Raw genomic sequence first — 26,117 nt, 5'->3', positions numbered from 1 at the left:
AGCTAGTGCTTCCCTAATTTCAACTTCTAGTTCACGTTCTGACCTTGATAGAGTGAGAAAGTTTGTTGCCTCCAATTTCTCAACATATTTATTCTCATGTGGGCTAGTAGGCTTCAAGACAATTTTGTTTTTATCCCAAACAAAACTGTAGATATTTTTGTAGCCATCAAATCCAACTCTTACATCATACTGCCTCGGTCTTCCAAGTAAAATATGTGAGGCATCCATGTTTATAACATCACATATGACATCGTCCTTGTATGGTCCTATAATTATAAGAACTTTGCAAGTTTCTGTCACAGGCTCTGCAGGCCCTTTTTTAATCCAACCCATGGAATAAGGAGTCGGATGCTTTGTTGTTGGAAGCTTAAAACAGTCAACCACTTTCTTGGACACAAAGTTTTCGCAACTGCCAGTGTCAATGATTAGATTGCATGCCATGCCTCCAATGATACACTTAGAGCGAAATATGTTATGCCTTTGAGTTTCTGGTCCTTGCTTTGTTAACAAAAGTCATTGGCAAACTAGAAACGGTGGGATATCATCAAAATCTCGGTCTTCGATTTCAGTAGTTGCAACTTCATTCTGCTCTTCATCATCTTCATATTCCTCCACATAATGCAATCCTTTTCGTTGAGTACATTTATCAGAAGTATGACCAGGAATACCGCATCGATTACACTTTTCACCCCTTGGTTTGGCATAATCTCCTAAACCACCTGGTTGCCCTTGTTTTCGAAACGAAACAGTAGCCTTTCCCCAGTCTCCACCACTTGTTTCTATTCTAATGTGCTGCTCTTTTGAAGGTTCTTTAATTTGCAACCCTTTTGAAGTAGATGACTCAGCCCAATTTTTATGATAGCCCATGGTAGTCTGTTGATTGAATTTAGTTTTTGCTAGTAAGGTTTCCGCTTTTAATGCTAGGTTCATGGCTTCTGCTAGAGTCCATATCACTTGCAACCCTATCTTGTCTCGGATTTCCGGCTTCAAACCATGTAGATACCTTGCAACTTTCTGAGTTTCCCTTTCTTCCAATCTGTTATGCTCGCTAAGTCGCATAAACTCATGGTTATAGTCAAATACAGATCGATTTTGCTGAGCGCAATCGTAGTACTTCTCAAATAAAGTCTGCTCATAATCTCGAGGTAAGAAACGTCCTCTGAGAAGGGTTTTCATCTTCCGCCATGTTCTGACAAGCTCTTTTCCTTGTCGAATTCGTGACTCCTGCAAATCATCCCACCAACAGGCAGCGGTGCTTTTTAGCTTCCAAGCAACTGTCTCACTTGCTTGTTTTCTGGAACATCCATTAAACTGAAGAACCTATCCACTTCAGAAAACCAATCAAGAAATTCTTCTATCTGTAAGTTTCCATAGAAGAAAGATATGTCAGCTTTCATTCTATAATTTTCTTTGTGGTGGTTTTGTTGTTGATTGTTTGGTGGGCCCCTTTCGTCTTCTTCCTCAGAATCGTAGTTTCGTTCTTGCTGACGATGTTGGCCTCGGGCAACTCCTTCGGCTCGCATTGCCACTGTAAGCTGCTGAACGTTATTCGCCAATTGATCCACAAGATTTGTTAGATTTGCCAAATTCCTGCTGGTGTCTTGACGAAAATTCCCAATATCTTGTTTCATAGCAGTAATCTCCCGACCAGCGTCGGTGAGTGTTGTGATATTAACTCTCGCTTCGTCGTCTGCCATCAATACAGGCAAAACCATGCTCTGATGCCAACTAACGCAGTGAAAGCTACAAGGATGATAGATGAAAATGGTAGACAAGCGTCGAACCGAATATGGAACAATAAGAGAGATAAATTTCTGAGAAACTGAATTGTTATTGAATTGTTGAATGCCTAATACAACGTAGAGGGTGCCTTATATAGGCTCTAACTCATAATCCTATTTATTTTAGAACTAGGAAATAACAAACTTGCTGGACTGGAAATCCTTATTGAAATAGTAAATGTATGCTAAGTCTATGAAGATAAGGAAAATAAACCTAAGAATTATAGGAAACTTATGCTTGCTTACGACGTTGTTTATCAATGCGTTTCTCAAGCTGCTCTTCGATTTCTTCTGCAAGGCGTTCTACATCAATTTGTTAGAATATGAAGTAGTTTTCAGTGTTGGTGAGTGTAGTTTTCGGTGTTAGTAAGAGCTAGTAGCTTCTGTTGTTGGTCAGAGTAGCTTTTTAGTGTTGGTGAGAGTAACTTTTTATGTTGATATGAGTAGCTTTTGTGACTTCGCGCAGGTTTTTTGATCAATTAAACAAGCAAATGCATGTGGCATTTAATTTGCTAATTCTTTAAGGTTTTCAAAGAATATCTGTGAGGAAATTAAGCTATAGAAGTATATTTATGTATGTAACACATTTGAATCTGCATGGTTTTTCAGGACTTCAAAGAAATTTCTTCTAATTATCCATGCTAAGACTTAAATTAATGACATATGCCTCAATCTACCAATTCAAAAAGAACAACAAATTACTTCATATGTGTGTGTGTGTGTATTTAATTATCACAAGGCCGGTACTGAACTAGCTTCCTAGCTTGAATATTCAACTAGTACATTGATTCCATCCTAGGTTATAGTGGTTGGTTCCTTGATGAATTTGTGTTCCCCATGTTCTTTAACATTACTGGCATTCTTTGCAGTAAGAAGCCGCAGCTCACTGCATGCAGTAAATCTATTGTATGCGTGAGAGTATACAAAAGGGATTCCGGTCAAATTTAGCCAGCTTTCCTTCCTTTGTAGGAGGAATAATTAAACTGCAGTTTTAACCCGAAGTGTGCCATCAAAAGAGATTTCCAGCTCAAAAAGGGCTGGTGACGGCCGCTATAGTTGCGGCATTCTATCTCAAACCATTTGTCAATGTAACAATCTTCATTAGGTCCGATTCCAAAAGGGTATATGGGATGCTAACATCTCCGCAAAGCTGTTGGCAATTAGGCTTTGCTATAGGTGGTGCGCGCTTGATCCGATGATGCTTCTGTACTCGTGTCCCATAACAAGAAAATAATGAGAACATCAATGAGCAATTGCATATTGTACTTATTCCATTGTTTCTCGTAGCTGCTGCTGAATTCTAAGAAGATAAAAGAAGATCAATCCGGCTTTGTCTTTTGTTGAGAATATGTAATTTTCTTGTACCAATTTCTGATTATGCTTTGCTGCCGGATTGGTTGTTGTTGCCTCATGGTATGTGCTTGTCTTTTAGCTCCTTGTTACAGATGTACTTCTGGATGCGTTTGTTTATCATATAGCTCTCTGGTTTTTCTAGAGTATATATTCGATCGATGACTTATAAGGAACCAAAGCATAAAAAAAATAAAAATAAAAAGAATGTTGAAGGAATATCGATTTAGTGTGCCTTATCAAACTAGGAGTAGCAATAGGAGAGAAGGTTCTAGATTTCCCAATCCTACACGGATTGGTATTCCTTGTAACATTAGAACTAGCACTTTGTAATCCCTATATATAGGGCTCCTATTCTCAATAATAATACACACAATTCTCTCATCAATCTCTCTCAATACACATATCCTTAAACACGTTATCAGCACGACTCTAACCACAAAACAGAAAACCAAAACTCATTCACAAAGCAGCCCCTAGCCCGAGCTCGCCGAGCCTTCGCTGCAGCCCGCGCGCCCGTGCGCTTGCAACCTTGCACAGCAGCCCCTGCTGCCCCCCTTCCTGCAGTCTTGCGTTCCAGCCTGCTGCCATCGAAGCATGCTGCGCAAACAAGCCAACGCACACCCACTGCATCTTTTTCCCGTTACTGTGCACATCCGTCTTCTTTCAAGCCTCGAAACGTCTAGTTAGGAAGCTCAGATCGAAAAAATTTCTTCATCAAAGTTGTTCGTCTCTGTCTCTTCCATCTAACCTCCAAATTTCAGCCTTATCGGAGTTATATTGAGATCTGTACACCAATCGAAGTACAAGCTGTTCAGAACAGAATCTGCTCCGAATTTTCAACAAGTAAGTATTCAAAAGAGTAAGTTTTGAAGTTCCTATAATTCGAAATTTAAATATCTCTTCTTTTCTCGGGGACTTGAAAACCTCCCTTCTTCTACATCCCACCTTTCTTATAACGTGGGTTCGATTCTTGAAAAGCGAAATCATGGGGATTCACGCAATCTAACGAACTAAGAGCGTTCGTAAGACTTCGGACTAAGAGCGTCCGTAAGCATCGATTTAACGAACTAAGAGCGTTCGTAAGCTACGGACTAAGAGCGTTCGTGAGCATAGATTTTGACCATTTAAACATCACTGTTTCGGTCTAATCCAATTTTCTTGGAAATCGATTTCTTGGTAGCATAGCTCGGAAATCTTAATATTTAGTCGTCGTGGAAGTTTTAACTCCGAGACTAATATATTTCTTCTTCTTATTTCAGGATGTCAAGACTTGACTTTCCTATCCTTGACTCAACTGGCTCTGAATATCATAGTTGGGTCACGGATGTTGAGAATCATCTCACTTCAAAAGGGATCCTATCCGTAATTCAGGCACCAAATCCAGATCTCTTATTCGAGCGTACGGCTACGAATAATGCCACCGCCCTTATTTTGATAAGGCGCCACATGGATAAATCACTCCGATTGGAGTACATGGCAATCAAGGATGCTAGAGAATTATGGGTCGCGCTAGAAGAGCGATTTGGTAATATCAAGGATACCCTCCTCCCTGACTTGAAAGTTCAATGGAACAATCTACGATTTACTAATTTCAAGTCCGTAGCTGAATATAATTCAGAAGTTCTACGCCTCAAAACCATGTTGGGGTTCTGTGGACAACCCGTCACAGAGCAAGAACTAATTGAGAAAACTCTCTCCACCTTCCCCGTCTCAGCAATTTTGCTCTCAAAGCAATATCGAACGGAATTTGATACTAGACGGATCACGAGATTTCATCAGCTCATTACTGTGATGTCTGTAGCTGAAAAACATGATAATATCCTCGTGAGAAATTATAATTCAAGGCCTATCGGAACTAAGAGCGTTCATGAGGCGAATTATAATAATGCACCCAAAGGAGGGCGCAAGGAGCGGAACCCTAAGAATAAGGGACACAACGGACGTTCTGGTCCATATAACCGCCCTACAAAGGAAGGTACTCATCAGAATGAAGGACGATCACGTGGCAATACATGGCAACGTGGGAGAGGAGGCCGTGGGGCTCCAGGACGTGGAGGAACCACCCAAGGCCGTGGGAATGGCGCCAACTCCTATAGGGGACGCCACCCAAGTGCAAACAATGCACCTCAATTAAAGGGAGGAAATCACAATGACATGTGTCATCGATGTGGATCTAGTGAGCACTGGTTCAAACAATGCAAAGCAAGCAAACAATTGGCTGCGCATTACAAGGCATTTAGAGACTTCAGAGAGCATGAAGCCAATTTTGCCAAAAATATAGAAGAAGATGGTGATGATGCCAACGTCAATCTCACCATAGCGGACTTCAAATCTGACAAAGAATTGCACAAGGATGCTGTAGATTTTGATTAGTATAGTCCCTTACTTTTCCAAGAATTATGTAATGGCAATTATGCCTTAAATCAATAAAATGACTTATTGTATTAACTCTTTCCCTCTAGGCGTACTAAAGAGTACTTGTGATGTCTAGGCAAGGTTTGATCTGAGAGAACGGTTTTAAAAGTGAGCAACGCTCCACCAAAATCTCGCCTTACCTTACCTGGTCACAACTAAATTGAAATTACCGAACGGATAGAGTGACTACGATTTGTCTACGATTTGATTTTTATATTGGATTAGATTATGGTCACGAAACTTTGGTGTCATCATTGGATATTATTAATAAAGTATCGATTTATTTTATCTCATGTCGTAGACATGTTTTTCGAACTTTATTATTTCAAAGATATAAGAGCCAATGGTTTTCATGTGGAAACACATTGTGAGAATGGACAAGAGTTCCTTTGCATCACCTCTAATGACTACGGACATAAACGAGTATTAGAGAAACTTATGTGTCGCTCTAGTGGGTTGTATGCAACCACTATTCGAGTCATTGAATCCAACCATGTCATGAGAGATGATTTATGGGATTCCGACACGTATAGGCTTTGGCACGACCGTTTGGGACACCCAGGTCGTGACATGATGATCCGTATATTAAAGACTTCACACGGACATCCCTTTTTCAGAACAAAAGGAAGTAAAACTCGAAATTTGGATCAAGGAGGAGCACCTGCGCCTCACGGCGCCTTCCCCCTTCAAGTCCGGCCACCACTAGCCGGCGCCGCCATCCCCCTGCGGCTCAAGGGTGGCTTTGACGCCACCTCTGCTCCTCTGACTCAAATTTCGACTTCTAAAGTCCATTGTGACTTCATGGCTCAACCAAAATCCTCATTGGTTGTTTCTGGAGCCCATTATCCGTTCTGCAAAGCCTGCTCTTTAGCAAAGTTAGGATCGAGACCATCCTATGCAAAGGACACTAAAGAAAATATACCATTCTTGCAAAGAATCCAAGGTGATATTTGTGGACCTATTCAACCATCATGCGGACCATTTCGATATTTTATGGTATTGGTTGATGCATCGACACGCTGGTCACATGTCATGCTATTGTCCACAAGGAACGCTGCATTTGCTAAACTCCTAGCACAAATAATTAAGTTACGGGCTCACCACCCTGATCATCCCATTAAGTCTATAAGATTAGACAATGCTGGGGAGTTTACATCAAAGACTTTTGATGATTATTGCATGTCCATTGGGATTGATGTTGAACATCCTGTTCCTCATGTTCATACCCAAAATGGTCTCGCAGAAGCCACTATTAAACGACTACAAATGGTTGCTCGAGCATTGGTGATGCGCACCAATCTCCCTATTTCTGCTTGGGGCTATGCAATATTGCATGCAGCTGTGCTTATTCGTCTGAGGCCCACTGCCACTCAACCCTTTTCTGCGTCCCAGATGGTGACTGGGTATGAGCCTAATGTCTCACACTTACGCATATTTGGGTGTGCAGTTTATGTGCCTATTGCGCCGCCACAGCGCACCAAAATGGGTCCTCAACGACGATTAGGCATTTATGTTGGATATGATTCTCCAACCATTGTCCGCTATTTAGAACCCTTGACAGGCGATCTCTTTACCTCAAGATTTGCGGATTGTCACTTTGATGAGACAGTCTTCCCGTCGTTAGGGGGAGATAGGAACATAAATGTTCAACAGGAACGACAGGAATTGTCGTGGTCTGTCCCCACTATGTCTCATCTTGATCCCCGAACCGCACAGTCCGAAATTGAAGTGCGGAGAATTCTCGATCTTCAGAACGTAGCAGATTCGATGCCTGATGCGTTTTCTGATATCGCTAAAGTAACAAGATCACACATACCTGCTGCAAATGTGCCTGCAAGGATTGATGTCCCTAAAATTAGAGGACATGACGCCACCTCAAGGGCACTTGAGCATGGCGCCAACGTCCACAGTGGTAGTGACGTTGTGGCTAGGCCCACGGCTCCTGCTAGGAAGGGCGGGAGGCCAATAGGTTCGATGGATTCTCGCCCAAGAAAGAAAGCGAGTTCGGCACAAAATAATCCATTAATCATCGATGTAAATAATCCATCTCATGAGAATATTCCGGATTATGGTTATGTCCAAGAGACATCATTGGGGGACGCTCCAATGTCAGAACCAACTCCAGAGAATAGAGAGATCTCCATAAATTACACTAGTGTACATGAGATGATGGATAGAAATTCTATGGCGATTGATGATGCATTTGCATATCATATTGCAAAAGGAATTATAGAATTTGATGATATCGAACCTCGCTCTGTTGAAGAATGTCAACGAAGAGCGGATTGGCCTAAATGGAAAGATGCGATCCAGGTTGAATTGGATTCACTAACAAAGAGACAGGAATTTGGGCCTGTAATGCAGACACCCCCAAATGTAAAGTCTGTTGGCCATAAATGGGTCTTTGTTAGAAAGCGTAATGAGAAAAATGAGGTGGTAAGATACAAAGCCCGCCTTGTGGCGCAAGGTTTCTCACAACGCCCTGGAATCGACTACGAGGAGACATATTCTCCCGTAATGGACGTGATAACGTTCCGCTACCTTGTCAGTTTGGTAGTTTCCGAAAAACTTGACATGCAGCTTATGGATGTGGTTACAGCATATCTCTATGGGGATCTAGATTCAGAGATATATATGAAGGTTCCAGATGGACTTCAATTACCCAAATCAAGTGGCTCTAAACCATGGAGCGCGTTTTCAATAAGATTAAAACGCTCACTATATGGATTAAAACAATCCGGACGGATGTGGTATAACCGTCTAAGTGACTACTTGATTGGGAAGGGATATATTAACAATGAAATATGCCCATGCGTGTTCATTAAAAGAACAAGTTCCGGATTTGCAATCGTAGCAGTTTATGTCGATGACATGAACCTAATTGGAACTCTAGATGAGTTGAAGGAAACTGCTAAATACTTGAAATCCGAATTTGAGATGAAAAATCTTGGGAAAACACGGTTTTGTCTCGGTTTAGAACTCGAGCACCGTAGTGATGGGATTTTGATCCATCAGTCTGCATATACTCAGAAAATTCTAAGGCGCTTTAATGAAGATAAAGCGAAGCCTGCGAGTACTCCCATGATCGGCCGTAGCCTTGAGCCCGGAAAAGATCCGTTTCGTCCAAGGGATGAAGACGAAGAGCCATTAGAGGCCGAAGTGCCCTATTTGAGTGCAATAGGCGCATTATTGTACTTAGTTCAATGCACAAGACCGGATATCTCATTCGCAGTGAACTTGTTAGCTCGACATAGCTCTGCGCCAACACGCCGCCATTGGATTGGTGTAAAGACCATATTTCGATACCTAAGAGGGACGATTGATATGGGCCTATTCTATCCCTACAGAGAGAAAATGAAGGACGGAAAGTTGGGATCGAACCCTAAAAGGAAAAACGCCCCCGTCCATGGAATGGCCGCCGGCCATGTTGCCGCCGCCGGCACCGCCGCCGCTCATGGTGGCTGGCGTCCTCCTATCTCCCTCCATCAAAACGACAATGATGTCTTGATGGGTTTTGCTGATGCAGGGTACCTCTCTGACCCTCACAAAGGTCGCTCCCAAACAGGTTATGTCTTTACCATGGGAAGCACTGCGATATCTTGGAGGTCTACAAAACAGACCCTTGTTGCTACTTCCTCGAATCATGCAGAGATTATTGCTCTACATGAAGCCGTTCGTGAATGTATATGGCTAAGGTCTGTAATTAGACATATTCAAGGAAGTTGTGGTTTGAAGTCTACCACAGATGAACCTACATGCATTTATGAGGATAATGCAGCTTGTATTGAGCAAATGAAGTTAGGTTTCATCAAGGGTGACAACACCAAGCATATATCGCCTAAGTTCTTTTATAATCAGCAACAACAATCACTTCTAAAGATTGAAGTGAATCAAATCCGATCAGAGGATAATGTAGCAGACTTATTCACTAAGTCGTTACCTAAATCCACCTTCGAGAAACATGTGAAGAGCATCGGATTGAGAAAGTTATCCGAACTCCCACGATTGTAGCAATCAGGGGGAGATATCGACATCAGGGGGAGTTATGATGTCTACATGTTCGATCTCGAAGAGTGAAGGATGTGTTGTGCTCTTTTTGTCCTTCGACCAGGGTTATTTTTATCCCACAGGGTTTTTTGTTACCTGGCAAGGTTTTTAACGAGGCAACGGATAAAGCGTCACCACCAAGTTTGAAGCGGCACAAGGGGGAGTGTTGAAGGAATATCGATTTAGTGTGCCTTATCAAACTAGGAGTAGCAATAGGAGAGAAGGTTCTAGATTTCCCAATCCTACACGGATTGGTATTCCTTGTAACATTAGAACTAGCACTTTGTAATCCCTATATATAGGGCTCCTATTCTCAATAATAATACACACAATTCTCTCATCAATCTCTCTCAATACACATATCCTTAAACAAAGAATTACTTTATGTTGTGCAACGCATTTGAATGTAACCATCGCCATCTGCATGGGTTTTCACGATACATTAGTTGTTGATGGATGATACAACATTGCATCAAAGCATAAAAAAAATAAAAATAAAAAGAATTACTTTATGTTGTGCAACGCATTTGAATGTAACCATCGCCATCTGCATGGGTTTTCACGATACATTAGTTATTGCAAGTAGTGGCTAACAGGCTAACTAACTTCCAATGTTCAAACTTATGGTATCTTACTGGATGGTCTGTAATTACCAACAACTAGATATCGCAATGGAACTGTTTAGAGAGTTGGAAGGCATGAAGTTGGATATAGATATTTTATTATGTACAATATTCTTATTGAAGGTTTGGGTAAGGCTGGAAGAGTTGAATCTGCTAGGGAAATGTTTTGCAGTTTATCATCAAAAGAACTTCAACCTAATGTCAGGACATATAATATAATGATTAATGGCTTTGTAGTTGGGGACTTGGGGCAACTATATTAGTTGGAGCAGCAAAGTTTCTCAAATAAATGGAAGATAAATGTTGTTCTCCAGATCAAAAATGCACCCATAACAAAATTATCCAGGGTCTTATTAATAACGATGAGACATTAGGGGCTATGGGACTAATGTATCTACTACGAAATTGGTAGTTGGTTTACTATCTAAAGAAATGTAGATCCTGCTTTGCTGCCATTGTTAACGAATTCGTTTTGAAGTTGATTTGGATCTTTGAAACAGAAGAACTTTCTCATTATTACAGGGAAATTGGAAAGGCTGCACCTTGACTACTGTGGATGTACCATGTATGTTATTTGTTTCATAATCTCATTGCTATTGTACAGTACTAGCTAGATTTGTTGGCTATGAGTACGAGTGAAACATTGTAAGCTGCCAGTAGCATGCTCCGACACTCGATATGAAATAAGAATTTACAGACTCGGGCTATGAAAGTGAGCTGATTGATTTTATTGAAAAAGAAAGCTGAGAAGTCTGGACCAGTGCGGTTTTTTTGTTTTTTGTTTTTTTTGTTTTTTGTTTTGTTTTTGAAGTATTAGCTCTGAAGACTTCATTTTCCAGTTAACTTGAAATTCCACACTCCACCGGTTCTGTTGAAATTGTGCCACAACAGAATTGGTAGCTTTTCAGAAGAGCCAATACAAATATACACAAACAATGCAAAAGCAGAATTGGTAGCTTGTAACTGGTGAATGTGCTTAAGTTTTCCTCTGGTTGGAAAACAAATTAAAGCTAAAGGCCATGCTGCTAGTCTGCTAAATAATTTTCCATCAATTCATTTCCAACTACATATATGTGTGAGGGAAACGCATTTCAATCCCATGCCATTAAATTTATGTTGCACTCTTCAACTAGAACAAAACATTTACAATATTGAAATTCATCAAGGAATCAAGCCATCTGTAGCATCCAAAGAATGCCCGTAATGTTCAAGGATTTGGGGAACACAAAGGCGCATAGAGCTTATATAAATACAAGTAGTTAATGCTCAACAGTAAACAAGTTAATCCTCAACAGTAAAGCCCTTTGCACGACAGCAGAGATATAACTTGACAAGACATCCAGAAGGCTTGAAGGCAGCTCTTATGCTTACAAGGATTTCATATATCCTGTCAAGATTGAAAACAAGAGAGGTTTAAGAACGGTAAGAAAACGTAACCTGAGACTGAGGAACTCTAGCTATAATTCAGCAAATAACATAATAAATTTAAGTCAGTGATATAAGAGTCTAATACACAACATTAAGATAAGACAGTCAGAATAGAAAACACTAGAATTAGGCAAGCTAACCAACAGCAGTTGCTTCCCATGATCCTACATTATTACATCCCATCTCTTCAGAAGCTACACAACAAATTGGGACATGATATCTTCACTCGTAAAATGTGGGTGGCAAACTCGCTGAAAATAAAGGACAGAATGTTTAGGAACCAAAAGATCTGAAGTTTACAGTATTCTAAATTTAGGACGTACCCATGATGCTGACTTTCTTCAAGCTATTAGGAGTCAATTCTGAATCGGTGCACTGAATATACCTCAATATCTGAATCGGTGCACTGAATATGCTCAAGATTGAAGCCCGGGTAACATTTAGTGAAACATATGATTTTCAAGAACTCATGCATCACTATTTACTCAATAGTTTCTTAACTTTCAGAGGTCACTTACAAAACGGCTACCAATTCACTTTTGCACATTCTGACAACACAATTTATCAAATGACAACAAGGGCTCAAAATCTACAATGGACAGACTTAATACACCTATGATGACAGTAGCAACATTATTGGTGCTTCTTTGACAGGGAGCATGCTGAAATAAGGGTCTGCACTTACTCAAATGAACATGCCCATAAACAGGTTAAGTAATTACATGATTGCAATCACCATGTCAGTAGCATCATTTAATTAATAACATCATTAGTAAAATCCACCAAATGGGCCTTTTGTTTTTTTTGTTTTGGATTTACTATATAAAGAGGAAAACTAAAACACTAAGGAGTCCAAACACTAATTAAACAGGGCAAATTCAGAGGAATTATTGAGCACTGAACTTTCAAGAACAAAAAAATAAAATAACAAAATAAAACCACTAAAATCCACTACAAAATCTCATATCTACTAAGAAAACAGTTGGATTTTTGACTCAAAGAACCAAAGGGATTGATCTATTTAACCGAAACGAACTACAGCTTATCAATTTGTGAAAACAAAGGTTTCTATTGTTTTCTAGTAAGTGCTGTTTTAAGTACTAAGATGTAAAGCAGACTCTTACAGACTAGCTTTTGGTAAGTGAACCTAAGGTAGTACTGTGTCAATGGTCTATCAGAAATGATGTGAAAGTAATGCAGCATTAAGCATGAACGGTGGCATGTCACAAAATATCTCAAATACGAGTGTCCAATGAACATAAAAAGGACTTGCTCACATTCTTGTTCAAAATATGGGTTCAATGGAATATATACGCAACATCCCTACCATTGTGAGTGTCAATTATACAAAGACTTCATGAACACATTCTGCCAAAAGAGATATCATGTTACACTATCTGCAAAACACAAAATCATGAAAAGTTAGAAAAGTAACAGAAATGTCAAAGCAATTATTGAGTACTAAACTTTCAAGGGAAAAAAAAAAAAAAAAAAAACTCTTATCTAATGAGAAAAGTGGAGTTGGACTTTGACTCAAAGAACCAAAGGTCTATTTAGCCGAAACGAACCACAGCTTATCAACTTGTGAAAACAGAGGTTCCTATTGTTTTGTAGTAAGTACTGTTTTGAATAATAAGATGTAAAGCAAACTCTTACCAACTAGCTAGTTTTCGATAACAGAACCTAAGGTAGTCCTTTGTCAATGGTCTATATCAGAAAGTGATGTAAAAGTAATGCAGCATGTTGACATCTCACAAAATATCTCAAATCCGAGTGTCTAAGGAACATAAAAATGATTTGCATACATTCTTATTCAAGATCTGGGTTCAGTGGAACATATTTGCAACATCCTTACCATTGTGAATGTAAATTCTACAAAGACTCATGAACACATTCCGCCAAAACAGATATCAGGTTACACTATCTGCAACCAATTGAACCTTTAACAAGTCACCTGCTTCTAACTAACAGAGGGATTGACTATATAACAGACATCTATTTAGCCGAAATGAACTACAGCTTATCAACTTGCGAAAACAAAGGTTTCGATTGTGAAAGTAATGTAAAAGTAATGCAGCATTAAGCATGAACATTGGCATGTCACAAAATATCTCAAATCCGAGTGTCTAAGGAACAGAAAAAGGATTTGCACACATTCTTGTTCAAAAAATGGGTTCAATGGAACATATATGCAACATCCCTACCATTGTGAATGTTATTCTACAAAGATTCATGAACACATTCCGCCAAATCAGATATCAGATTATACTATCTGCAAAACAGAAAATCATAAAAAGTTATAAAAGTAAACAGGGGAATTTCAGAGACATTATTGAATACTAAACCTTCAAGAATAGAAATAAAATAAAATAAACACAAGAAAATCTCATATCTACTGAGAAAAGAGGAGTTGGAGTTTTGACTCAAACAGCCAAAGAGGAACCCAGAAGGTGACCAAAACGAGGCGCTGCAAGGCGGGAACTAACGAAAAGTTAGTGTGGGATGAGGACAGGGTTAACAAGACCAAAGAATGATCTTAGACTCTTGGTATCAGGAAACTGGAGGTTTGTCAATCAACCGCATCACAATGACACTATTGGGTGCTTCAGGAGTATTTTATGGCACATAACAGTGTCCTTAAAATCCAAGAAGTCATGATGAGCACTGAGTTCTGATTTCTCAGCCTCAGTCAGAATTGAAAACCCAATTGAACTACTAGTCCATGTATTGAGTGCGCTTTGCGCAGAAGGCAAGACTAACCTCTCAATGCCGAATTCCATGAGCCGATTTTCGAGCTCATTCATCAAAATCCTGCACATCCCAAGTCTCCTAAACTGAGGCCTAGTCGCCACGAGTGGCACTTCAGCAACTCCCTTATTGATCCTCACCGTGGCGGCACCGATCATCTCCTGATGACCATCATCATCATCTCTCCTCTCCAAAACCACAGTGTAAAACCCTCTCAAATTCAACTCGGAATCGGATTCCAAGTCGAAGACAATGTCCTCAGCAATGTCTCTGTTGGTGTAGGGGTCTTTGGAAGGCTCGAAACACTCGTGGATGGCATTGAGAGCGGAGTGGAGCTTGGTGCAGTAAAAAGATTCAATTCGCATGTGAGATTTCAAAAGCCTCCATGTCAGGTTATTCCTCACGGGAATGGGTGTCCCCAAAATCCGGTTGATCCCAGAAATCTTGGATCTTTCATCTTTTAAGACATCATTGATGTTTCTTGTTTTCGATCCTCTTCTTGATCTGGATTGGATTTGGGGTCGGGTTCTGTTTGACGACGCCGTTTTGCTCTCCCAACACCGGACTGATTCTTCTTCAGGAACGCGCGAGGGTTTCATGGTAGATGACCATGGCGATGCCATAGTAAAGGCCCGCTTCCGCTTCATGATTGATCGATCTCGATTAGGGTTTTTGATCGATCTCGATTAGGGTTTTTGATCGATGTGGGTCTCGATCTTAGGGCTTAATTCAGCGGAAAGTTTGATCAGAGAAGAGAAATTTGTTGAACAGAGAGAGAGAGAGAGTGAAGAAACAAAGAAATTCAAGAGAAACAAATAAATGATTTGCAGGTAGAGGAGAGAAAGTGAAGACAGAGCAAATGCAGGTACAGGTTTATATAACAGGTTCCAACGGATACTTTCTCACTTATTGACACGTGGCCTTTTGCTGCTTGCTGCCCACGAAATCATGACAGCTGGCACTCCCTCCACTAGAAACGAATACCGCGTTTAAATCAGGATCCCCTTCATGTTCCAAAAAAAAAAAAAATTAATTAATTAATTAATAATAATACAAGATTTCGATCTAGCCTCCATCGAATTACAACATAGAAAGTTAGGAACAAAGAATAGAGGAAACTGAAGACTGACAAAAGGTAGGGTTGATAAAAAAGACTAAATTTAGTTTAGTATCTCAAATTTTAGGGTTAAAATTAATTTGGTCTCTGATTTTTTTTTTTAATCAAGGTGATCCCTGCACTTCCAATTTCCATTACTCAAGTCCAAATTTCAAAATTGACTCCAATTGTGACATCATATGGCAAGTTGACACCGACAAGCATGGGATAGCTGGACGACGCTGGGTGTGGCTTAGTTACATTATATTTCAAATTATGTCATCGACGGAGTTAGATCCGCGTGACAGGTTCTCTTATTTCCTTTACTCCCGTGTAACTTCTTTACCGAGGTTGTGATTATTTTTAAAATACCTCTTTTGTATATTTTTTGGACTTTGGCCTTCAACCGGTCGAACATTCGATAATTGTTTTGAAATGACTTGTATTTGTTTTCTTTAAAGGATTTCCAATGGTTTTATAGTTTTCACCTCACTTAAACAACTGCTTCCGTGCTCAAGTTTTCTTCATGTATTTACTAAAGCATTTTAAACTTCCTTGTGTTGCCTTGCGGGTTCTTAGGACTTGTGTTAAGTATCTTAGCTTAGGTTCTAAGGGCACACGGCACTGTAATGTACTCGGTTTGAAGAGGTGCAAATCGGGGCGTTACATATATCATAGCCCATACACGGAATGTCTTCCTGACACTCATCGATATCTGAAGCATAACTAAGCCTAAGATTAAGTATGGAATTGTAATCCATGCATGAATGAGTATGATGGCATGCATGAAGTTAATAATATTTGTACTTGAATTGACTAGATTGAGCCCTTTTTTGGCTAAAAAAAAGAAAAATCAGGTCTGGCCATGGAAATATGAAAACAATCAAACAAGGTTGGCCTTGTAAAATTGGAGTTTACTTTGATTTACATACCTTGACAAGGTTGGACAAGAAAGGGGTTTCCATCATAGCCGGCCGGATAGAAACACTGAAGCATTGGAAGATTGTTTGTTGGAGAAGTGGCATTAAATAAATTGCAATATGGTGTTGGGTCGTCATCTTGTCGCAACGTTATATTCCGAAAATATTATAAGGAATCAAGTAATGAATTATTCATATATGGTATACTCGATAAAGTAAAACCCAAATCTGTCTTTGCAATGAATTTTTCATATATACGATGTGAATGATGAACTGTTCTTGTCTAAACTTAACCTCCATTCTAGCACCACAGGAACGTTGTCCATATCCTTGATGTCTCCAAAATTTGATATATTATTCTGAAACCATTCTTGGTCAACTATAAATGCATAGCTATATATGGGCAGATAATATTGCATCTGGTTGCTTTCCGCTATCTGCTTCTGCAGATTCAGATTGCAACTCAGTACTTACCTCACTGAGATATTGAGGAAGAGTAGTCTGGCAACAGTTAGTACCAATACAACCATTGCCGACGGTGTTGTCACCACAAGTTGACATGCAGCCGCCAACAGTTTGATTATTTGACCTCATCTGCGCAAAGAAGCCGCAACAAACTGCAGTAAATCTATTGTATGCCTGAGAGTATACAAAAGGGCTTCCGGTCAAATTTGGTCATAATTGATCAGCTTTCCTTCCTTCGTTGAAGGAATGAACTGCAGTTTTAACCCGAAGTGTGCCATCAATAGAGATTTCCAGCACCTCTAGTTTGGGCTTACCCTGTCTCAAAAAGGGCTTGTGACCGCCACTATAGTTGTGGCATTCTATCTCAAACCATTTGTCAATGTAACAATCTTTGTTAGGTCCGATTCCAAAAGGGTATGGGATGCTAACATCTCCGCAAAGCTGTTGGCAATTAGGCCTTGCTATTGGTCGCTCTTGATTTGTTGATGCTTCTGTACTAGTGTCCCATAACAAGAAAATAATGAGGACAATAATGAGCAATTGCATATTGCACTTATCCGACTCTTTCTCTTAGCTGCTGCTGAATTCTAAGAAGATAAAGAAGATCAATCCGGCTTTGTCTTTTATTGAGAAAGTGCAATTTCCTTGAAGTGATCTCTGTTGATGCTTTGCCGCCGGGTTGGTCGTTGTTGCCTCATGGTATGTACTTGTCTTTTAGCTCCTTGTGACGGATGTACTTATGGATGCTTTTATTTGTTATATAGCTTTCTTGTTCTATCAGTTTCTATTCGATGACTTATAAGGAACCAAATTAAGAATTAATTAAGTCAGTGTTATTTATAATGTTGTGCAATTAAACACTAAAGAGTTGGTTTGTTCACCTAAGCATTGGGGAAAACAAGCAAATGCAAATGCCATTTTGCTAATTCTTTAAGGTTTTCGATGAATATATCTGAGGAAATTAAAAGTGGAGATATGGTGAAAGTTTGCTATAGATATAGAAATACATTTATGTATGCAACGCATTGGAATGTAAGCATGGCCATCTGCATGGTTTTTCACGACTTTAAAGAAATTTCTTCCAACTATGAATGTAGTGACTTAAATTAATTAACGACATATATATGCCTCTACCAATTCGAAAAGAACAATAGATTTCTTCATATATATACTGAACTAGCTTGCTAGCTTAAAGATTCCTGTAGTACATTGATTCCGTCCTAGCTTATCTTGGTTGATATTTATACTAAATATAAGAATGGCTATGCATGCTCATGGACATAATTAAGGATAGGACCCCATAACTAAGGGATTGTCCAGATGAGTTACAAAGATCGAGATTCTTGAAAGTTGATACGCGAGTACTGATGCACTTACCAATTTCCTTCTATATTTTTGTATAATACTCAATCCAACTCTCTCTCTCTCTCTCTCTCTCTCTCTCTCTCTCTCTCTCTCTCTCTCTCTCTCTCTCTCTCTCTCTCTCTCTCTCTCTCTCTCTCTTGTCTTTTCTTGTTCTTTTTCTTTTTCTTTTCTTTTTCTTTTTCTTTTTTGAATATGGGTTGGTGCGGCTACTTTTAAGCATTCATTTTTTTTTTTTTTGAGTGGAAGACGACAAAAGAACCAACACACACACCCATGCAGTGTATCCCAGCATAGCCAGACTAATCACTGCACCGCAGACGCACGAACCATTGGGTGTTTTAACTAACCCAGGTCCCTCAAATCTGTTGGCCACGAGATGGAGCTGGGATTCTAACTCTAGACCTGGAGGTTCCAGACTAGGCAGCTCGACCAACACACCACACCACGTGGTTTACTTTTAAGCATTCATTAATAAAACCGCAGGATAGAGGGGATATGATTCATAAATCCCAAATTATTATTTTTTTCTTTTTTTGTTTTGGTGGTCCATAATTAAATAATAAGGTCATTTTTCTGTTGTCTTTTTTTTCTTTTCTTTTGGTGGTCTAGAAATTAAATAATAAGGTCATCAAAAGTGACCTTATTGATGATCCATTTGTTATTCATCAATTTTAATCACTTCAGGTATTTCAATGTGGTTTAAAAAAATAGAAAATATATATTTCATTGTGGTATTCTATTATATTATTAGGTATCATTTTTATTTTGTGGTTTGTGGGTTTGGATCCCAATTAACTTGGGTTTAGATTCCAATTACCCTTAATTTGTATTAATTTTTCATCCTTAAGATATGATGAGATTAAATGCACCCATCGCGAGCTAAAGATGAACTTTGTGGTTTGTTAAGTCGACAAAGATTTTGCTGCTTTTTTTTTTTTTTTAGAAGAAGAATATTTCATTAATAACTAAAAAGATTACAAAACATTAGAATGACTAGTTGTGGTATTAAAACCACGACACACATTCCTAACTCAATCAATAGTTACATATTTTGGGGCAGAACTGTTTGATGAGCTCCCGAAATTTCGGAGCTCAATATACCGAAACATAGGGTTTCGTGCAGCAAGCGGCGGCATCGGTTCGATCTTGCCTGCTAGAGGACGTCTTACGGCGTCGTTTCTCTTCGGGTACGTGGAGAGCGGCATGGATTTCGATCCGGTGCTAGGTTTCATTACGGCGTCGTTTCTCTTCGGGTACATCTGGTCTTGCTTTGTGACATTGAGTGTCATGTAAAGGCATTGATTTGCAGGAGGGTGGTCGTCGGCCTGGTTTCTGTGGAGGCGTGAAGCGCTTGTCGAGGCTTCACCGGAGGCTTCGTGCTTAGGATCTTGTCTTCTTCTTTTGATTGCAGGTGGTCTCAAGTTAGATCCAAGGAGTTTTCTTCTAGCTATCTTGATGGGGGACGACCGTGGACGGCCACCGGAGCGGTGATGGGAGGTGGCCGCATCTTCTGAAAGGTCAAAGCCGGTCGATCTGGGGGTGGAAGGCAAAGGGTTTGGGTAGTGGGCTGTTGGGCCTCTACCGATATGGGCTGCAGATACAGGCTAGTGAACTGGGCTTATTTGGTCCAGTTCTCCTATCCTCCAACACTTGGGTCGAGCTTGATTTTGGGATTTCTGGGAGGTGCCTGTGACGTCCCGAACCCAAATTCACCGGTTTACTAGTCATTTGGACGGTAAACGACTTTTACTTTCACTTTTACTGTCGTTTCAATGCTTTTAGGGGGCCCTAAAAGTTGACTTTTTGTTCGGGTCAAAATTTGAGAAAATTTCCTTCATGAAAGTTGTAGAGGACATTAAACTGAGCACGTGCATATGTGGTACGTAAAAATCGGAGTTCTTATGCGAAAGTTATAAGCGAAATAAGGAAGTTACTGGTTATGGTAGATTGGTATAAATTTAAAAAGTTACTGTGGCCGGGTAACTTTTCTTTCTTTTCTCTCTCCTTCCCCTCGTGCTCTCTGAGTCTCTCTTCTGCAACTCTCTCTTTCTCTCTTCTGCAACCTCCTCTTTCACCACCTCTAGGCCACCAAATGGCGAGCTGCGAGCATCGATGGACTAGTCTCCTCCTCCTTATCACGCATGTGGGAGTTGTTTGCGACGATTTGGCCGGCCACCAAATGGCGAGCTGCGAGCATCGATGAACTCGTCTCCTCCTCCTTATCACGCTTGTGGGAGTTGTTTGCGACGATTTGGCCGGAAATGTGGAGATCAAAGCCAACATTTTTACTGTAGCAAATTGGTCAACGCCGATTTCCGGCCACCTCCGGTCATAAAGTCAGGTCCATTAGAAGAGCGTTGAGCCACTCTTCATGCTCACCAAGTTTCAGAACCCAGATCGAAGCATGGAGGAAGAAAGCATAATTGGAAAATTTCACTGTACTTCGGAGTGCTTAATTGTTCGGCCACATCAAGGTATTTTCTGACTTTGTCACAGTTGAGAAAGTTATTGGAAATGTTGAGATGATGCTGTGGATGAAATTTGGTGGCCGGAGGAGGAGTTGGCCGCCGCATGAATAGTGCGACGGTGAATAGTGCGGTGTATGAACAGTGATTTATATTATGTTTTTTTATTTTTTTAGCTAGTTAAATCCTATAATTTTTGTAGAGGTTGAATATGTGAATTTTGTTGGAATTGGAGAAGTTTTTAATTGATTATGAATTTCTGGGAATTTAGGATTTCGATTATCGATTTACGAGAATCCGACCGTCGGATATCTCTTGGTTCTGACTTGGAACCTTTAAGATAACGAATTGGTATTAGATGTAAAATTTGGGTTGAATCAGAGAAGAAGTGGCGAGATGATTTATGAGGATTTAATTTTGAGAATCGTATTTAATTGTTGAATAGTTATTCACGGAAAATAATTATGTACAGGGCGACGTACCGAGCTATTGCTCGACGAAGGAACTCGTATGCATGATCACCTAAACAGTACAGTGAGTGGACATTTATTTTAAATTAATTGTACATGCAGTATATTAGCATTTTCCGATTGAGATTTAATTTATAATTTGAATTATTGAGTTTTATGGTTTTATGAGATTTAGTTTATCGAGATTTATTTATGAATTAGGAGGTTAGTATTGAAATTCCTTCCCGAGGGCTTTTAGTAGATTTTCGAGATAGTTATTTATGAGTTATTGAGTTGGGAAATGATTTTTCGGGAAGTGACTGATTCGGAAAATATTATGAGAATTATTGTTTTCAAATATCAATTTTTATGATGATATACGAGTGCAAAGGATTTAGCAAATATTTGAGCATGATTGATTTATCGAAATTTATTGGGTTTTGAATTCCGCACTTATCAGACTTGAGTTAGATGGAGATTTCTTTCCGAAAGCAATTATTGATTTACAGAGTATTTGATTTTATGCTTTCGAGGTTGCTTTCGAGGATTTATTGAGATTTTGAAGTTATTTTCAGTTTCTTGAGGAGGCTATTCAGTTTATTAAGGAGGCCAGTTTTGGCGCATGCGTATCTTACCTAGTTGGCAGTCCCTTTTAGGTAATAGTCTGGTTGGCAGTCTCTTCCAGACTACAGCCCGGTTGGCAGTCCCATCCGATGGGTCACCTGGTTGGCAGTCTCATCCGATGGGTCACCTGGTTGGCAGTCCCTTCCAGATGACATGAGGTAGTTAGTCGGCAGTCCCGTCTACTACCTGTGGTTAGTCGGCAGTCCCGTCTACTACTTGTGGCTAGTTGGCAGTCCCTTCTATCCACCGCCTCCTATTCCGGTTGGCAGTCCCTTCCGATGCGTCATCTGGGTGGCAGTCCCTCCTAGATGGCATGAGGTGACTAGACAGCAGTTCTTTCTAGTCATCAAACGAGCCTCATGAAAAGGATGTTTTTATAAGGATTGAGGATGAGATTTTAAGAGGTTTCAAGATGTTCTTGTTACGTGATTGAGATTTCAGTAAAGAGGATGATTAAGAGTGTTTTCAAGATTGTTACTGCATGCGAGATTTTAGAGAATAACTTGGGAAAGCATTAAGTTTTACTTATACATTTGAAAGTACTTATTTTTCGTCCACTCACTCTATCGGATTTTAAATGTTTTCCCCTGGGCCCTTCGGTTTTAAATGCCCAATTTGCAGGCCAGTTTAGCTTGAGGTCGAGCGTACTTGGGGTTGAGGCATAGCTGTCATAGCTTCCGCATTATAAAAGCATCGGTCATTTATCTTGTTTTCTATTCTCTTGTACGCCTGTACATTAGATTGCTCTGATAACCTATGAGATTAATATTCTTAAGTATCAGAATTGTTTGTGAAATGGGAGATGTTGTGATATAGGGAGCAGGGTGGCTCCAGGAGAATAAGGATGGATGATTTAGAAGTGTGGATGTTTTTCTACAGGTTTTGGGTTGTCCATTTTTAGGGGAAGTTCTATCAAATTTTTGGTAGAATTTCTTCTAAAGTGGGCCCCGCAGGGCCTCTTCGGATTTCAGGGTGAAATCCGGGGCGGGTCCTGTCAGTTGGTATCAGAGCACTAGGTTGTAAGATTCTGTAGACTTGTTTCGATCTAGTTACCTTATATGCTTGATGTTACTCAGTACCTCCCGAGTGATGGCCCGACTGCAGCGGTTCCCCATCGTTTACTCTTCGGTGCTGAAGTATTCATCAAGTATGTAAGGTATGTGGTTAGTTGATTTTCCTTCAAGTGCTATGCCTCTTATACGCCGACCTCATTGGGATTTATCTGCATTTCAGATTGTTTAAGTGTCTTGCACCTTTTCATGGTGATGGTGATGTTAGATTACCTTACAGGGTTGAGTTATGCTACGAAATGCGATCCGAGGGAATGTGGTGATTATCTCTCCCTCGATGCCAACAAGTTTGTTGGGGTAAGGTTTAAGGTGCAAGACTGGAGTTCGATTTCGTGTTTGATTGTTAGAGTTGAGTGGGCATAGATTTGGGTTGTCTCCGTTTGCTATAAATTGCTTTAGAATCAGAATTGTTGATGGAAATGGAACTAGTAATATTAGTGGTTCTGGCGTTGAACCAAGTTTCAAGAGATGTGTTACGTGATGTGATATGGCATGTAAGTGACATTTATGATATCATTGATAGTTGTTGGAGATTACTTGGAAATCATGACTGGTTATCTTGGGCCTTTGACCTAACCATGATATTTGGATTTCGTTTTGTCCGGATCGGAAGAAATTGATTTTAGATACATTGACTTATAATTGATCCTTTTGAAGTTTTGGATCGTATTGAGTAAGGAGATAGACAGAATTTAAGTTTTTGGTATAGTTTTATGTTTGAAACTTGAATATTTAGTTGAACGCTTAGAGCTTTACAATCAAGTTACGATGTTTGGCAGTATTTAATTGAGAAGATGAGAAACAACTTTTGTATATGAGATTGTACCGGTGAGTGTACTTAATTGGTTATCCGTTTTTGGCTGAAATGGTTGTACCTAAAATTGGAGAATAGCGGTAATGATAATGTTGGGTATTCATAATAGTGCAAGTGGAATTACTTGTGATACGGAATATGATTCGAGTTATAAATTGTGGAGCCTTGAAGATTAATTGTGATAGATTCTTGGTGAAGCTTTTGTTAGACAGTTGGATTGTGATTTTGTAAGAGTGGTTAGTGGAATAATTTTAAGGAAATAAGTTTCCCAATTGGCCCCGAAAATATTTCAGATTAAGGTTTGACCAGAATTCTTGTTATATGTGGGTCAAATGTAATGCGGTTTGTCTTTGCAGTGACGTATTTCAACGGTGATTTAATTGTGGAATTGGATCGCCATGTGGTTGGATTAATTTCATATTCTAGTACCGCTTTGTATGATAAGAGAGGTTAGGCGGGTATCTGTTTTGCATCAAGGTTGATGTTCGAGGAAAGACTCTGTGAACGGTGTTTGTCATCTAGGAAAATTGGTGGTTGCTTGAGTTGCATACATATACTAACAGATTGCTTTGAAGGAATTAAGTGAATTTTACTACCTTGGTATCGTTACTGGTGGTAATGGGTTAAACAGTTTGAAATTTAGTTTTCACTTTGATCGATCTTTCTACCGTATGGTGGCCCTTGATTGGAGAAGTATAGAAAGCTGTTGGTACGATTGATATTCGGTCACCATCACGGGTTTATAGGTACGATGACTTGGCAAAATGTTGGAGTTGAGTTTGGAAATTGTTTGTTTGGACTTGAGTTTTATCAAGGGTTTCAACTGACAGTTGAAGTACTAGATTGTTGAGCGACTATGATTGAGTTGTGTTGTTGGATTTATGCTTAGCGAGATGAGGTTTGGGAAATTTTGGTGCAATCTTAGTTAGCGCAGATTAGTTTTTGGAATTGTTGTTGTAGCTGAAATATTATTGAATAAGTGTTGTTAGAGGGCGGATCTCCAGCTACTTCATCCTCAGTTTAGCGATGACAGTATCGTTTGGGGATATCGGCTTTGAGCCATGCAAGGAGAGTTGGCTATACTCAAATACTTGCAAGTTTGACATTGATTATTGGAATATTATGGTTTGGAAACGCGGAGAAGAAAGAATGGACTACTTTACTAGCAGTCTGGTACAGAAATTTTGAACATGAACAGATATGCGAAATGTGTCGCCTTATGGCCAGCAGGGTATGTATCAAAGAAGTTTCTCTGGTTGACTTAGATGTCATCTCAAGGCTTTGATCAATGTTTTAGTTGGGTATCAAAGTAGCGCAAAGGAAGTGTAGTGACCCTATAACCTTCATGATTAAGAACTTATAGGTTGGTTTGAGGCTACTCTTTGATATGCTTGACAACTGTGGGACCTCTACGTGCATGACATTCGATCAAAAATCCAAGCACAAATAGACAAAGAGGAAGTGTGGTTTTTGTGGTTGCTAAGGAAATTGGTTGTTTCAGACATGTGGGTTATCAGTGAGCATCTTGTGGTGTTTTATTAACTGTTGGACTTTCCATAACCCGTGTACGAATTGAAATTGTTTTAAGTGTGAGTAAATGTATTATCATGTTGTTGGTGAACAAAGTGGATCTTCACTGTACGAGTTATATGAAAAAGAGTATGAATGCTACTATTCAAACTGAATAGTTTGTGATATTGATACCATGAGTCATCTAAACTATTATTTGACCTAAATTTCTTGACGTCGAAGTTGTGTACTTGTGAGTATGTACTACTACATAGTTAGGTAAGACAAGGGTATCCAACTTGGAACATTGATACATTTGGAGTTCTAAGTATATGTTTTTGGTTGCTTGTGTAATCGAGATTGTCGAGATTATCAGCTACTCCAGTCGTTGACTTAAGATTGCAAAGGGAAAACTTAATCCAAAGAAGATTTGATTTTCGTTATGCAATTTCAAGGTGTAGTTCGTTCAAGTAACCGACCTTGATTTAGCCTTGAGTCTTTATTATGAGAATTTTAGTAGGTGTTTCTGCTCACATAGTTGAACTATTTACAGGTTGCTTCAAACATAATGCTTTGACGATGTTCTCCCTTATTTGTTAAGGACGGTCAGTAATGAGTAGAAGTAAATCTATCTCCTAATACACTGAATTTAGTAAGAATGCTATGAGAATTATTCAGATGACAATAATTGACTAGATTTCAGCTAGAGGATTGTTTCTTCTAAGGGTTGATCTCCATGTTCTAATTGGTCAAGTTTTGGATCAGTTTTGAAGGTAATTTCTACATGATTTGAGCAGACTTACACATCTTTTCTGTGCCTTATCATCGCCACGGCCGTACGATTGATTTGTTATTCATCTTCGTGACTGTTTACTATGGATTGGCGTGTGCACCCATCTCTACTTCAATAGTATGGAATTTCGAGGACGAAATTTTTATAAGGTG

The 26,117-nt window shown here is 39.6% G+C and overlaps 2 protein-coding genes across 7 annotated transcripts; both read right to left on the bottom strand.

The window, feature by feature from the left end:
- Window positions 1-513: 513 nt before the first annotated feature.
- On the bottom strand, window positions 514-1,697 carry LOC112178066. Its single transcript, XM_024316279.1, has 2 exons — window positions 1,284-1,697; window positions 514-1,224 (listed from the first exon to the last, which is right to left on the bottom strand). The coding sequence occupies exons 1-2, from the start codon at window positions 1,695-1,697 to the stop codon at window positions 514-516; spliced, it is 1,125 nt and encodes a 374-aa protein (XP_024172047.1).
- Window positions 1,698-11,361: 9,664 nt separating this feature from the next.
- Window positions 11,362-15,359, bottom strand: LOC112178531 (increased DNA methylation 1). 6 transcript variants are annotated; one of them, XR_002927453.2, is made up of 4 exons: window positions 14,408-15,359; window positions 11,971-13,044; window positions 11,788-11,898; window positions 11,362-11,606 (listed from the first exon to the last, which is right to left on the bottom strand). XR_002927453.2 is itself a non-coding variant. In XM_040511092.1 (2 exons), the coding sequence occupies exons 1-2, from the start codon at window positions 15,040-15,042 to the stop codon at window positions 13,916-13,918; spliced, it is 639 nt and encodes a 212-aa protein (XP_040367026.1). In that variant the 5' UTR covers window positions 15,043-15,341; the 3' UTR covers window positions 13,696-13,915. The 6 variants fall into 6 exon arrangements, 1 of the variants encoding a protein (XP_040367026.1); XR_005803432.1 differs by adding an exon at window positions 13,852-13,919 and having other exon boundaries at window positions 11,362-11,898; window positions 14,408-15,341; XR_002927454.2 differs by lacking the exon at window positions 11,788-11,898.
- Between the last annotated feature and the right edge of the window lie 10,758 nt (window positions 15,360-26,117).

The sequence above is a fragment of the Rosa chinensis genome, chromosome 7, assembly GCF_002994745.2.
Source record: "Rosa chinensis cultivar Old Blush chromosome 7, RchiOBHm-V2, whole genome shotgun sequence".
NCBI lineage: Eukaryota > Viridiplantae > Streptophyta > Magnoliopsida > Rosales > Rosaceae > Rosa > Rosa chinensis.
Note: the sequence above shows the minus strand (reverse complement) of the source record. Positions and strands in the feature narration are given on the sequence as shown.